Genomic DNA, 14,566 nt, shown 5'->3' on the forward strand with positions numbered 1-14,566 from the left:
TGGGGAAAATGAAAACATAGTATAGAATCACGCAAATGCAGGGGTACCTTTATCAGGTGCGGGAGCCAATGCCCCGCAAGTGGCTGAGTCATTTTTTCCGGCCAGGCGATCCACCGGAAGCTCGGGGCCTCCGGGATCGCGTCGAAGTCCGCAGGGGACTTCTGTCTCTGGTGGGGGCTTCCAAGTCACGAGTAGCTATCCGGTGGCGTTTCGTGTCCGGGTTTTTGAGCGAGGATGGTACAAAGACGTCTCCACTGTCCTGGCTTAAGTCACTGGGGCTGGTGTCTTCGTCAATTTGTAGGGGCGCCTCACTCGCGGTGCTGTTGGAGTCCTCGTTAATGCAGGCGTCGTCGTCTTGAGATGTAGACTCCTCGATGACACCTGAACTTGTTGTCGACAGAGCAGCAACGCGAGGAGCCTCAGATGCAATATTCCCATCCGAGACGCCGTCCTCACGAGGCGCTTCGTCAGACGAGGGCTTGGCCTGCGATTCCTCAGAAATGGCCACGGGACGCGGGGAACTTAAGTTTTCAGTACCTGGAGGGAGTACCAGGCCCGGAATCGTTGGGGACGCAGTGGGCGTCTGGTGCAGCGTTGCGATTGGCACACCTTGGTCGTGGTCGGTTACCGCGGCTCGCGTTGACGAATCGTCGCACTTGTTCTTAGATGGCGTTCCTGGTTGAAGTGGAGGGAAATCCTTGGATGCCGCCTCGGAATACGATGGCCTGATGGTGCAGGCCACGGTGGCATGCGGGTCCCCACAACGGCGACACGGCAGCGAGCAGCCTTTCCCGTCGTGGCCATAAACACCGCACCTTCCACAAAACGGAGCTGTGCAGTTCATGCGGAAGTGCCCACTGTCTCCACATCGACGGCACACTCGCTGGATGCCTTTATAGTCACAGGTTACTCGGTGGCCCGCGACCTTGAGGTAGTTGGGCACCGGTGACGAAGCCTTCATTTCCATGCGAACGTATCGCGTCCCAGTGGTCACGGTTGGGCGCGATCCCATGAGTCCTCTGGTGATGTGCAGCACCTTCCCGTAGGGAGAGAGTGCTTGTGCGAGGACTTCGCTGGGTACGCGGCACGGCAGGAACAGGACGGTCACTTGGGTCACTTGGGGTCCCAGGGGTACGATGGCGACGCGCTCTCCTCGGATGATAAGGTGCGACGCGTCTACGATTTGGGCCAGTGCGGCCTCACTGTTGACGGTAACTTGGTAGTTCCGGCCTCCAAAGTGCTGAACGCAGTACACTTCTTCGATTCCTACTATTGAAGACGTCGCGTCAACGACGTCTTCGGGACTAGTCCCCTCGGGGACGACTACGTCGAAGGCTAGCGCCTTCTTCGGGGGCTGGCTTGCCATGACGGGCGTCCGCCAGCCCAGAGACGCCGTGAGACGCTAACGACAACTTGAGACGCTAAGACGCTCCTTATGGCGTGGCTTGTGCGTCCTTCATAGAACGGAACCACCACCCGTGTACCTAATTGGATTTTCAAAAAGGTTTATTTCACCCGATGCAAAGTTTGACAGGCCTTCTAAACATACCTGATAATTGAAAGCCACCGTGCTTTCTCTGCTATGCTAAAGTAACTTTGTCTTCACACCAAACAAGCTTTATGTGCAATCAGGCCGTCCTGTTCTGAGAACGTTCACCTTCAGAATATCTTCATATCTTTTAATGTAACATCTTCAAAAGCAAGCAAATGTGATCCTAAAACCGTGTCGTAAAGTTCTAAGTTTCAAATGTAATTAAAGAGGTGGTGACTGAATATCGAGAGAGATGGATGGATAAAGCTTTAACGCCCCCCCCCCCTGGGAAAGTGCTCTACTTTCTTTATATATATATATATATATATATATATATATATATATATATATATATATATATATATATATATATATATATATATATATATATATATATATATATGTGTGTGTGTGTGTGTGTGTGTGTGTGTGTGTGTGTGTGTGTGTGTGTGTGCAAGGAAATGGTGGTGGAGGCCAAGCGACGAGGCACTGAATAGGCGGTCACGCCGCGCGTAGATTGAGTAGAGGCCCTTGCCAGCAAACAGACCGACAACTCGACAATTTGCCGCCATTCGGAATTGTTCCGCTCCATCGACACAGCGGCAGTTTCCATAGGTCGAAAAGAATGAGAAAGAAAAGATGGGGCCCTTGACACGAAAACGGTCGAAGTGTCCATAGCAAGTGTGAACACCGTATACGGCTATACTATAGGCTCCGCGGCTAACCATTGAGCCGCGCAACCGATAACGGCTTCCGCCTCTTTACACGCGCCACCTGTACAGCAATCAAAGTTTGCGCAGTGCGCTACCGGCATGCGCTGATCTCTGCAGGTTTCGTGTGATCTCTCCTATCCTTCTCTTTCTTTCTTCCTTTCTCTTTATCTCTCCATCCTTCCTGTTTTTTGTTTGCCTGTATATCGGCTCAATGAAATTAAGGATTTTCTTGGCGGCGTATTTTTCTGGAAATGTGCCATTCCTGATATCGACCTCTCGAGTTGTCCAGCTTTGCCCTAAAGTAGGGAAACACTTGATGGGCACATTCCGCTGGTGGTTGTTGCTTGTTTCCAGTCATACGAAACGTCTCGTCCTACATTGCACAAACCACTCGTGATCCGTGATCAACGGCGTCACGGTCATAGCGCATATAGTGCTGTCGTGATGAAGGACGTGCGGTCTGGAACGCGCTTGTTCTTCGTCGTCATCAGCAAGATCGTCGTCGTAACCGGCGGCCACGGCACGACAGATGACAGGCTTCATTTCACAAGCTGTTTCGCATCTAAAGTTAGCACTAAGCTGCCGTGGGTTGAAAACAGAAAAACTGGGCGATTTAGAAGACTAATCTGGTCGCTTCGAGGTCGTTGCTGGGCTTTAGCCAGGTGATCCTATAGGTTTCTTCTACGTGGACTATTAGTGCAGAGAGGTTCGATTTAAACCACACGCAGTCAGAGACACGACACGAGTGTCCGTAGTCCAGAGGCCGAACCTCCGGCTGATACCGTTCGTTCGCACATCACACAAATCTACGGGAGCGTCATGTAGGCCTTCCATCGATTAGAGGTCTTCGCTAAGCGGTGGTTGCCTTTGCCGTTCCTTAGACGTACGTTCCATGTCTTAGGCTCGCCACCGTTCCTTAACAGCCTTTTATTGGGCAAACTGTTGTCTTCGTTTCTAATGAACCAGTGGTGATAGGGGGGGGGGGGGGGAGGGGAGAAACGTTTATTTAGAAACAGTGTTCCGAGTGAGGCGTGGTATCACCCAAAGGTGGGATTGTTATTTGCCCAATTACTGTGGCACATACCCATTTATGATGAGGATAGTTGTCTCATGGGCCTTTTTTTTCTCTCTTTCTGGGCCACGCAAATTGCGGCTAGCTTAAAAATCCCTGCTGTTAAAATTTGTCTTGATGTCCCGCTGTGTGGCTACGACGTAACCGGCAGAAATTTTAACACGGTTTACCGTACTAACTAGCATTTCGAGGCTTCAATCACATTATTATAGCGGAGAATTCCTACTGAAGATAAAGAGCGAAAAAAAAAAGATGTTCACAAATATAAGGCACGCAGTAGATGGGACTTTCTGCTTCTTGCAGCAGTTTTTTTTTGTGTGTGTGTATGTATGTGTTGCTGTTTATCTTCAGTACAGCTATATGGCAAGGAGACACGTCATGGCATCTTTCTTTAGAGTAGAGTACAGTCTCAATATACACAATCACCGAGTAAAGTAGAAACATTTAGATACAGCAGATCATTGAGCCATCGTTGAGTACTATTAGGAATTTTTCGCAAGCAATAAATAGCACAAGCGTATAAACACACGAACAGAACATTGACGCTGCGTTATGAAGGCTATAAAGTGGTGTTACCGCTCGTCCTACAGCACGAACCAAAAACGGATGAGTGATGAAAAATAAACAAATAAACGCACAGCCAGCTGGGTTACTCAATTGTGCACACCTGCCTCGTACATACGGCATCATGTCACCTAGGACTTTCTATACGCCTCCTCCTCTTCACTTCAAAGTTGAAATACTGCGTAATTGAGGTTATTCGCATAGAAACCTCCGTTTCCATGCTTCTCCCTTCTTCAACTAACGTTAACGTTAAAGAGTGACAGCAGCATCCTATTGGATGCAGTGACGTAGTGAAGGAAGAACTATAGCACTTTGTCACCGCACACTCCACATGATAGGGAACAAGCGTTGGTTCGAGGCCATCACTGAGAGCTTGGTGCTCTGCCCATTTTCGATGCTGCGATGAACAACGGCCGCTTCCACTGACTCTACGATCGATTTTTTAACTAAGCCGAGGTCATGAAAGCTCTCTGTCCTCACATCTCCTTCAGCTACTGGAAGCTATTTGGAAGGTTCTGCAATACTTCGAGACAAGCCCCGCCGCGGTGGTCTAGTGGCTAAGGTACTCGGCTGCTGACCCGCAGGGCGCGGGTTCGAATCCCGGCTGCGGCGGCTGCATTTCCGGTGGAGGCGGAAATGTTGTAGGCCCGTGTGCTCAGATTTGGGTGCACGTTAAAGAACCCCAGGTGGTCGAAATTTCCGGAGCCCTCCACTACGGCGTCTCTCATAATCATATAGTGGTTTTGGGACGTTAAACCCCACATATCAATCAATCGAGACAAGGGAGTATACAGTCAACCTTGGAACCACCCCCACACGTTTACGTATGGTTTACGTGCCTTCGTTCCGTAGACAATCTTCAGTCAGCCTCGACAAATCAGCGCGCAGCATCGCATGGTCAAGGATCCTGCTGACCAGTCAAGAGCGAGATCTGGTCTCGGCTTCAAGAGTATAGAGAGAAGAGCTCGCTAACTGTAAGCCGTGAACTCTTCGGTAAAGCTTATTAGAAGATGACATCATGCGGAAGGTTGCGAAAGGTTATATACTTCCTCTGGTTGGTTGTTTCAGTTTCTTAACGAGAGCCATATTTAGTTAAATCAAATTTTTATCATAGTCAAAAGTTGCCGATGACGACAGGACGAAGCATCGAATACCCGTATGTTCCCATCTTAACCAGAACGTTAGCGATCGGCTATGCTTACGCTAGTGGGGGTTCCTACGCTGAAAATCGCTACTTGAGTGTTCTTATAGACGTCGACACCGGCCCCGACGATGCCATGGCGATCGCGCTGGCCGCGAATCTACCCAATGTGTGCGTCGGAGCTGTTACCGTCGCCGGAGAGAACGTGAACGCGTCCACTGCTTACACGAACACGCTGGGAGTGCGGAGCGTTTTAAACCGGACGAACGTAAGTTGTTCAGAACATCGTTTATGACCTTAGAAAACGAGAAGCAGTGACAACAGGAGAAGACAGAGATGGGCTTTGTCTTTTTATCTGTCTTGTCCCGCTATTCGCCACGTTTCTCGTTTACTACGGAGATGTATCTACTGGCCAAAATAAGCCAGTGTCGTTTATGGCGTAGGGCACCAGAAGAACCAACATTATGACAGAATGACTTGCAAAATACTCCCCATGTTTAGCTGTGGTGGTGACTGTCTTTACACTTTCTTGGCATATTTCTTTGTGCAGCAAACTGGAATTCAAAAGTACTAGCTCAACTCGTTCATCCTCTATAGACATACATTGGACTATGGGTTGCTCAAATTTCCTGTGTACATCCCATTTATGACTATGTCTATTTGATTAAGGTACTTACAGTTAGAAGTATTAGAGAGAGAGAGAGAAAGAATGTAGGAAAGGTAGGGAGGTTAACTAGAGTATTAGCTAGTACCTTTACTAATCACGACAATAGTACTCTATTTTTTTTACTGTGGCCGTATCTGAGCACGTAATTATAGAAGCTCGCCACTCGCCAATTTATTCAATACCCTACATAATAAGTGTAATGTTATAATGCCGAGAAATGTAAGGGTGTGAAACAATTTTGCCAGATGTTCAGCATCTCACGACGGGATCATGAGGGGCATTAGCTAACAGATGTAAGATGCAGTTAAAAGCTTTTCAAGAAGGAAAGTGATCAGGAACATGGCTCGTACGTGGACAGAATCATGCAGTCCAAGGCCTTCGCAAATCTTAGTCGTTTGCAGAAAGTACATAAAGCTTTCACAGCCATCTGGGCGAATCCTGTCTGCATGCTTTTTGGATGGTCAGTTAATTTCCCAACTGTTTTGGTCTCTCTATGTAAAAACAGGAGGATACAGGCAAAATAGATTATGCCCTCCTAGCAGCTGCAGACACCACATGCAGAGTGGTCAAACATTGTAATTAGTGCGGAATGAGGGTTTGTGAAAGCGGCTTCAGGCCACAACTGAAATAGAAGAGAGGGCGCTTGACGGTGTAGTTCTGGCTGACATTTCTGGCTCCCGTACTCTAGAGACCGAACGAAAATAACTTTACTAGAGATACAAAACAACAAAACAGTGACTACTCACAGCAGGTGAGAATTCGGATGATGCGCCCCATGCTCTTGGGCACCCTGCAAATGATGCTCATGGAGTCGCGACAGAAGAAGCGGAAGCAAATGGAAATTACTGATTGCAATTACTTTTAATGCGTTATTCGCGCTATGAAAATAAGCGTGTTTTGGAGCAAAAGCAGCCTGATATGTTGTGACATTAAGGCTCATTGATCAGCTAAATGCACGTAGGCGCCTGTTTCTGGTGTACCACGGACTGATCAATTGATCCTGTTCGTTGTTAAAGCTTCATGGAATTAATTTTCGAAACCACCTTCCAAAAGCATGTAGCAGCGGGTAATGAGTCTAAGGATGGTGGCTTCTTTTAGGTCTGTCAGGGAAGTGTGATGCGACGACCATTCATTCACGAGCCCGCCCGTTTATTTGAACTCCACTTAATTCGAACAATTTTTGAGTCCTTCACTGTACTCATAAATAATTGAGGTCAAACGCCCTGTCGTTTATACTGCCCTAGAGTGTGTCGGTGTAACATGACGAACGTATGGACGAAGCACGTACGTATCCTGACATAGAATATGAAAAAAAAAAGTTTTTTTAATGACACACATAATTCGCCAACTTCCAAGCGAACTTCCGAATGTTTTATAGCCTTATAGGGAATTTTGCTGTATACGTTTTATAGCACCGTGAAAGCGCGGTACATATTCGCTGATAAAACAGTGTCCTTGTTCATGTGGATAGGGTGCCCTGGGGGGGGGGGGGGGGAAGAGGGTGCACGATGTTCATTTAATGGAGTTAGAATGCTGTGAACATGTTTTTTAATACATGTTTTTTGAGCCCTCTTTGTCAGGTTCAGCTTAACCCGAATTCGTGCCCCTATTATTGACGCAATCTTTCCACTGAGCATCATCCAGCCCCCCTAAGACACACGCTCAGTCTGGAGAAGATCTTGGGAGCGTGGCCTTCAAGTACTTCAGCCCAGAAAGCCACACGAGCCCCTCTACAACTCTTGAAAGCAACATCACTGTGCGACTGCCTGTGAAACCTGAAGTGTGTGCGTGGTGTGTGTGTCATGTGCAATGTGTATCTCCTCCTCTTCCTCCATTCTCTTCTCCCCCGAGTAGGGTAGGAAACTGAACTGAGTCTAGTTAACTTCCCTACCTTTTTTATATTTTTCTTCTTTCTCTCTTTCACTTATCGTCCACACTTTTCTTAGCACAGCCCTTATTGATTTACTTTTCCAACGAGCCTCGCCCGTGTTAGCGTGGAGCAGCGTTTTTTTTTTTTTTTTTTTTACCGAGTCCCACTCCCGCGACGCCGCAAGAACCAGTTACCAACGCTATGCCAACGGACGAGGATGCCTCGACTGAAAACTGCGAAGGTCATGTGTTCAATCCCAATGGCCTTGGTCGGGATTGAGAAGACAAGGCCCCGTGTTTGGTGTGATGTCAGTGCACATTTAAGAACCGCATGTGATCGAAATTTCCGAGCCCTCTACTACGGCGTCACTCATAATCATATCGTGGTTTTGGGTCGTGAAACCCCACATATTATTATTATTGTTGTTATTATTATTATTATTATTATTATTATTATTATTATTATTATTATTATTATTATTATTATTATTATTATTATTATTAGTATTACTGATGATCAACGGCTTTGCTTTTAAAAGAAGTAGTACCACATTCTGATGAACATGGCTCCTCTGCAGATATCGGTCTACAGGTGCGCAGACCAACCAATCGCAAACCATTGGAACTCCATCAGCGGCTATTATGCAAGCGGCTACACGAGCGAGCCACAAGGACATGCATACCTGGAGATCGTGGATCTCGTCAAGAAAAGCCGACTGCAAACGCTGATACTGTTGGCCCCTTTGACAAACGTGGCGACAGCGCTGCTCGTTGAGCCGACGTTCCTGAACGACGTCGAGCACGTCTACGTTATGGGAGGTAACCTTCATGGTGAGAGGTCGTCAGTGTTCTTATTTTACTTCACCAAGTCTGATAATAGAACTCTTCAAAAAGGGCTCAGCATCACTGTCCCTGCATGGTCGGGAAACGTACGCTACCAGTAGAGCAGGCTACCGGTAGAGCATCGGTAGAGCAGGCTCCCGAGAACAGGTGAGCCAAACATGACGCAGCACACATGCTGTAATTTATCGTCATTTCTCAGTCGTCTAGAAATCGCTCGCTATTCTCTCGACTAATGACGTCATACACCCAAATGACCATGCCATAAGCCCAAGGTAAAAGTAGCTGGATGTGGGTGAGTTAGTGTAGCAAACTAGAAAGTTAAATGTTGCGCAAAACGCACGTGGACACAAATGTTATAACTTAAAACTCTCCTGCTACAGTTATTTACAGTTATAGAGAAGAGATAACCTCTTCTGTAAAACACCTGTTACAAGTATTCCTTCTCTCCTGGTATTTTGGCCCCGCCGCGGTGGTCTAGTGGCTAAGGTACTCGGCTGCTGACCCGCAGGTCGCGGATTCGTATCCCGGCTGCGGTGGCTGCATTTCCTATGGAAGCGGAAATGTTATAGGCCCGTGTGCTCAGATTTGGGTGCACGTTAAAGAACCCCAGGTGGTCAAAATTTCCGGAGCCCTCCACTACGGCGTCTCCCATAATCATATGGTGGTTTTGGGACGTTAAATCCCACAAATCAATCATCATCCTCGCATTTTGTGCAAAACGTTTCACTTTCTGGTAAGCCCAAAGTCCCCAACAAATGCCCGATTTGAGCAGCGTGAGCTGCATATTTTGTGCGGCAGCCACGAGATGCTGCGATGTGCCTGCGCTGCTGCTCGCGAACATGCTGAGAGAAAGCCGTGCGTTCGGAAAAAAAAAAAGTAGTGTTCAAATGACACAGTAGTCTCCACCGTTTTCAACTGTCCTACCTGATTATAAAGTTACTGTAGCTTGAATCGTAACGCTTCTGCAACAATACGAAGTGGAATGATAAGATACGTAAAGTTGCTGGCTGAAACACCGTGCGGCAGCGGTTTGATGAGCCAGAACTTTGTTTCGCGCAGGCAAAGGAAACACTCTGCCAAGAGCCGAGTTCAACTTTTTCCCAGAACCAGAAGCTGCTAAGGTTTTCCTCGAGAGGGCTAAGAGTCCTGTCACCATCGTTCCTTGGGAGACTTGCCTCCAAGCCAAAGTGCCATGGGTTTGTGGCACAACTCCTTCCGCTCCCCCCCCCCCCCCATCATTTTCCCACAAAAAAAAAATTGACCGCGTATCCGAGCGCTTACTGCAAAAAACGTCGAAACACGATAGTTTTCTGCCTCAAGAGAGAGAATAAAACGTTTATTTGACGTTTTGCATGAAAATATTGGTAGGTGCTGCGTGAGATATGGCGCCATCTGGTGGCACCGTGAAGAAACGAAAGTTTTTTTTTTTTTTAACGAAGAGCTACTGATAGGTGGCAGAACCGTGTCGTTTTAGTGAAAACAGACGTCAGACTCTGCCCAGGCGGCGCTGCAAAAAACGCCGCCACCAGCGCCCTCATCAGCACGCTGGCCGTAACAGGGTAGTGCAAAGAGAGCCATCCGCAAGTGAACGTGCATATAGGCCCTCCTCTTTTGTTTGTGTTGTGGCGCGGTTTTCTGAAAACCAAAGACCTGCAGGCTTTTTCTGTCAATCCAACCTCGCTTCAGAAACGTGGAAGCTCATCAAAGTGAAATGCCGGTACAATGAAATATGTTTTAGTTACTTAGGCGTCAAGTGGGCGTCGCATGACATCGAGTTCAAGGCAGGCACTCCGACGTGCGTTCTGTAACGCCCAAATGAGAGAAATTCGGGCATGCACGTGATGCAAAAGCGATGAAGTTCATACGCGAGCAGTGTATTTCATGATCAGTGGTACGAAGCTCGCTTTATCCGGAACGAATAGCACCGGCGATTTGCTCCTTTGCAGTTGCATCCTCCATCCATCTCTCGCTTCCTGTGCCTTGAATTGTTTTATTACGCATCCTAGAATGCTCTGTTGATGGTTGTCTTCGGTTTGTATATACTGCAAATGGGATACACGCGTGTCCATTTTCTCGGTGTACAACGAAAGGCGAAACCGAGAATTCCGAGGAAGCTCCGGCAATCGCGGCGGCCACAGGCAAGCAAAACCTGATTGTGACCGCGGCCCACATTTTGTGATTTACCTGTGTAACGCACGTGTCTGCATTTGCTAGTTAAAGCGGGCAATTGTGAGCCTTCAAGGCCTATACGTGCGCGATGCTGTGTGGTGGTGACCACTTCAGATTATCGGGGGTCGCGTTGTGTGCGATGTTCATCGTACGCGTCACCAGTCTATATACTGTTGCACGACGCGCACCGTGGTCAGGGGCTCTGCAGAGCTTCTTCTTCAAGGTTACCAGTTCTTAATCAAGGCTTCTTGAAACAGTAACAGGAGACCTACATTATCACAGTTTCTCATGGGTCCGGCTGTGGTGAACGCGAGTAAGTTGCTTACACAACACGCTCGAAACGGCCTGTATCCAGCGCTCTCGCCATTTTGCTTCGCGAAAGCTACAGAAATCGGCAAAAACGAAGTACTTTACGCCCGTGTCAATTCACAAAGCAACCGTATATAGCGTCGACTGAGGCCTTTCTCCATAAACGCGGAGCTGTTGAGCCTGCTCTTGTTTTCGGCGTCGTTCAGGCGAGCGATAACCAGCAAGCACTTCATCGCGGTTCGGTGATGCCCCGGACTAGCGGAGAGAAATTCGCAGCTCTTTTTCTCAGTGTTAAATGGCCAAACACACCTAAGTTAACGCAATTGTTGTCTCGCACACGCTGGTTGCACCTAGTTGTGCAGCGCATTGTGCAAAAGAATCAGGTTTTGCGCTACCCAAAACTGCTCAAACAGGTGACGCTACGTGTCTAAAAAACCCCAAAGTCTGACGTCTATCGTAAGAAACACCCACTTTTTGTTCAAAGCGTGTCAATGTGAGCGCAGTGAAATAAAAACTGTGCTCTCTATATTTACGCATATATGCATTTTTAAAATAAAAAAACACACTACCCAGCACTTACGTATCGATTTTTCACCTCAAATATGCGTAATATTCGCTTTTTGATTGACTATGGTCACAATTAGTATGAACGCAGCCACCAGATCGAGATGGTTAAGCAGAGGGTTAAACTTTCGCCGGGTGGTTAATCATTAGATAGGAAGACCAACAGAAAGGCAGAAAGACCAAGATTGCTGGGTGGAAGTTTCCCAAGAAAGCCTATCATCCTAAATAATATTTCACTCCGACAGGACACTCTGTTTCATGCATAATATGCACCCAAGTTCTGCGGTAAATCTGCCACATGTAGAAGATGTTGCGTAAGGAGGCATTTTCTGTAATCTGAAGTTGGAAGAGTAATTTGGGTACGCTTGTCTCAAGAAGTAAACTTCGGCACTTCGAGATTAACAGCCTTTATATCTTTCTTTCGGCGAATGATTTAAAACTGTAAGAGCACATTCACGGGGCCGCCACGCTTGCACTACATTTTGTGCGAAAGGAGCAAATAAAATAGTATGGGAACCCTGACTTTACCGACTTAAAACAGTGTAATGGTAGTCATCCTAGCGAGGATTAAAAAAAAAAACTGTCGAAAACAGGTATCTTAGCTCTACAGGCATCCCTGTATCGACCATCCGATATGCCATTGCCCTCGATTTGCCTCTGAAAGACAGAAGCTTTCGGACGCATTGCGACAATTGGACGATCGGCCACTCTCTGTGCAGATGCTACTGGAACACCGTCATCGCCTTTCGTCGGCTCAAAAAGCAGTCAAAGCTGCTTTGTGCTTTTTGAGGACTACAGGCCGACGTGACCACCTTTAACTTTTGTGTAGTGCCACCGCTGCATACGCGCCAGCCGATTGACTGACAATCCTCCTTTTCTCTCTCTCTCTTTCTCTTCTCTTTCCTCTCTCTTTCTCATCTTTATGCCCCCTTCCTGTTCCCCCAGCGTAGGGTAGCAAACCGGGCATGTGCCTGGTTAACCTCCCTGCCTTCCCTCTTGTTGTTTATCCCCCCCCCCCCCCCTTATTCGAAGACGTTTCGTCACTTCAAAGTTCAGCTAAACATTTGCATTGTTTGAATTACAATGCAAACGTAACGCACTGTCACGCTCGTGCAGTACACGTACTGCAGTGTCACCAGCAACGGTAGACTCCAGGAGTTCCTGCGGAACGCGACGGCCGACCCGTACTGCACCGGTGTAGAATACGACCGTAGAGGTGGCGTCTATGTCGGCGACTTCCTCGCACTTCTGGCTGCAGTTCTTCCCGAGAGCGTCTCAAAGACCCTCGTGCACCACGTAGACATAGAGTTGGCCGGCGTCTACACCAGGGGTCAACTGGTCCATGCCTGGGCATACCGGATGCTTCCGCACGTCAAGCGAAACGTCACTATCGTTGAGCGTTTAGATGTTGGTGTCGTCGCAAAGTACTTTAGAGACACAATTAACCCGCCCGAACGAAGATATTTACCCATATAGTCAAACAGAGAGTGACCGTCTATCTTATGAGGCTATGCTAACTCTGTGCGTTGATATCTCGCCTTCGGAAGAGGTGACACCGCAAAGCAACATTCTAGAGGAGCAACGCCGGAAGCGCAGGACTACAGTACCACTTCACAACGAACTGAACAAGCAATGAGTGCCAGACTTGTTGCTTACAGTGTACAGATATCCTCATTTACATAAATTACAGGCAATATGTCCAAACAAATACAAGGACGTATGTCTCTAATGCGAAGGCACTAGGTACATACGTCCGCTATACCACATTTGACCCGTAAGAATAGCCAGACTTACCGCTATAATTCATCGTAATATATCTACAGAGTTAAGTGGAATTATGTCCCTGGTGCGGAGGCACCCCAACACTGTACCGCATGTAACGTGTAACGGAAAGAGTAGTGTAGAGGTCGACTCTGGCCGCACATAATAAATATGAAAGTGGCCGAGGCAGGCACGACTTGCATATCTGTCTCTGAGAAGCCAGCAGGTGACCCCGGGCTAGGCCTTGCGAGCCATTGTGGCCAGCGGGGCCACCAAAAGACTGGCCTGGTCGCGGTAATCTACCTAGTGTTTTGTTTTATTATAGTTTGTTATCTCTCTTTTTCTGTGCGGTGGCATGCGTTGATAATGCCGTGCGTCCTTTGGTTATCTCACTGGCCTTGGACGTGACGCGGTTTGGCTATCTCGTCCAGCAATGTGAGCGGATAGCGGACACTCATCAAAAGTGACGAGAAAAGCCATTTTATGGAAGAGATTATTTATGCTCGCGCATCCACGCTCAGAGCAAGCACACATACCCCCGTATTCACAAACGCCCCTTAACTCGACTTTCACCCTTCACTTGACCGAGCTGAGCACTGCGCCGCTGCTTGGCCGTAAATGACGCTGCGATACCCAAGAATCGCACCAAATTATCACTGATACGCAGTGACTTGCCCTGCCTAGAAATGGCGCTCCCATCGGCTTTCGCAAATGAAGGTGGATCGTTGAGTGAAGGGCCGTTCTAGAATACGGGGGATAGTATTGACCTCAGCTATCATCTCAGCGCGTTCGGCCATTTTCAGGCCTGCTCACTACCACCGTGACGTCACTCCTTTTGACCGAGCGAGAGCACGTACGGGAGGCTGTGAATTCATTACCACCATCGCCTCCCGTTAAATGATAAATCGTTCGCGGCGAGCTTTACATGCTTAGCAGCTTTATTTTGCCTTTCGCGTTGAAAAAAAAAGCGCTGGTTTAAGTGGTGCATTACGCTTGAAAGCGCGTGGTGATTTATCTGAGAGACATTTCTTCCGCACAAAAGTCAGAAATATTGTGCGCTATCGAACGGGTGGTCGATCTATAAGAGCGAAATTTGATGGCCCAACACGGTGACGAAATACATTAAATTTGCAAGGTTTCTGCCGATTCAATTGAAGTTTTTCGAACATCTGTCTTCATAGACAGGTAATTATTGAGGAGAGTCTGTGCTCCTGCCACAAGTATAACATTCAGCACAATATCAGGGTGATGACCATCGCAAGGGAAAACAATCTTTCGTTTCGCAAAAATATCTTGTGACCGATCCAAGGAACGGCATTTCCTCTTTTGCTCTGGCCCCTCTCGCACTAATGCGTAGTCGCTC

At 47.7% G+C, this 14,566-nt stretch overlaps 1 protein-coding gene across 1 annotated transcript; it reads left to right on the forward strand.

Annotated features, from left to right (window-relative positions):
• The first annotated feature begins 8,120 nt into the window (after window positions 1-8,120).
• LOC142790444 (nucleoside hydrolase-like) lies at window positions 8,121-12,918 on the forward strand. Its single transcript, XM_075885262.1, has 3 exons — window positions 8,121-8,388; window positions 9,460-9,596; window positions 12,559-12,918. The coding sequence occupies exons 1-3, from the start codon at window positions 8,121-8,123 to the stop codon at window positions 12,916-12,918; spliced, it is 765 nt and encodes a 254-aa protein (XP_075741377.1).
• The last annotated feature ends 1,648 nt before the right edge of the window (window positions 12,919-14,566 follow it).

The sequence above is a fragment of the Rhipicephalus microplus genome, unplaced genomic scaffold (genome assembly GCF_043290135.1).
Source record: "Rhipicephalus microplus isolate Deutch F79 unplaced genomic scaffold, USDA_Rmic scaffold_107, whole genome shotgun sequence".
In the NCBI taxonomy this organism is placed as follows: domain Eukaryota; kingdom Metazoa; phylum Arthropoda; class Arachnida; order Ixodida; family Ixodidae; genus Rhipicephalus; species Rhipicephalus microplus.

Coding starts and splice junctions, on each gene's coding strand:
- LOC142790444 (XM_075885262.1), top strand. CDS start 8,121: ATGGCTCCTCTGCAGATATCGGTCTACAGGTGCGCAGACCAACCAATC. Junction 8,389..9,459: donor TATGGGAGGTAACCTTCATG/GTGAGAGGTCGT, acceptor TGTTTCGCGCAG/GCAAAGGAAACACTCTGCCA. Junction 9,597..12,558: donor TCCAAGCCAAAGTGCCATGG/GTTTGTGGCACA, acceptor ACGCTCGTGCAG/TACACGTACTGCAGTGTCAC.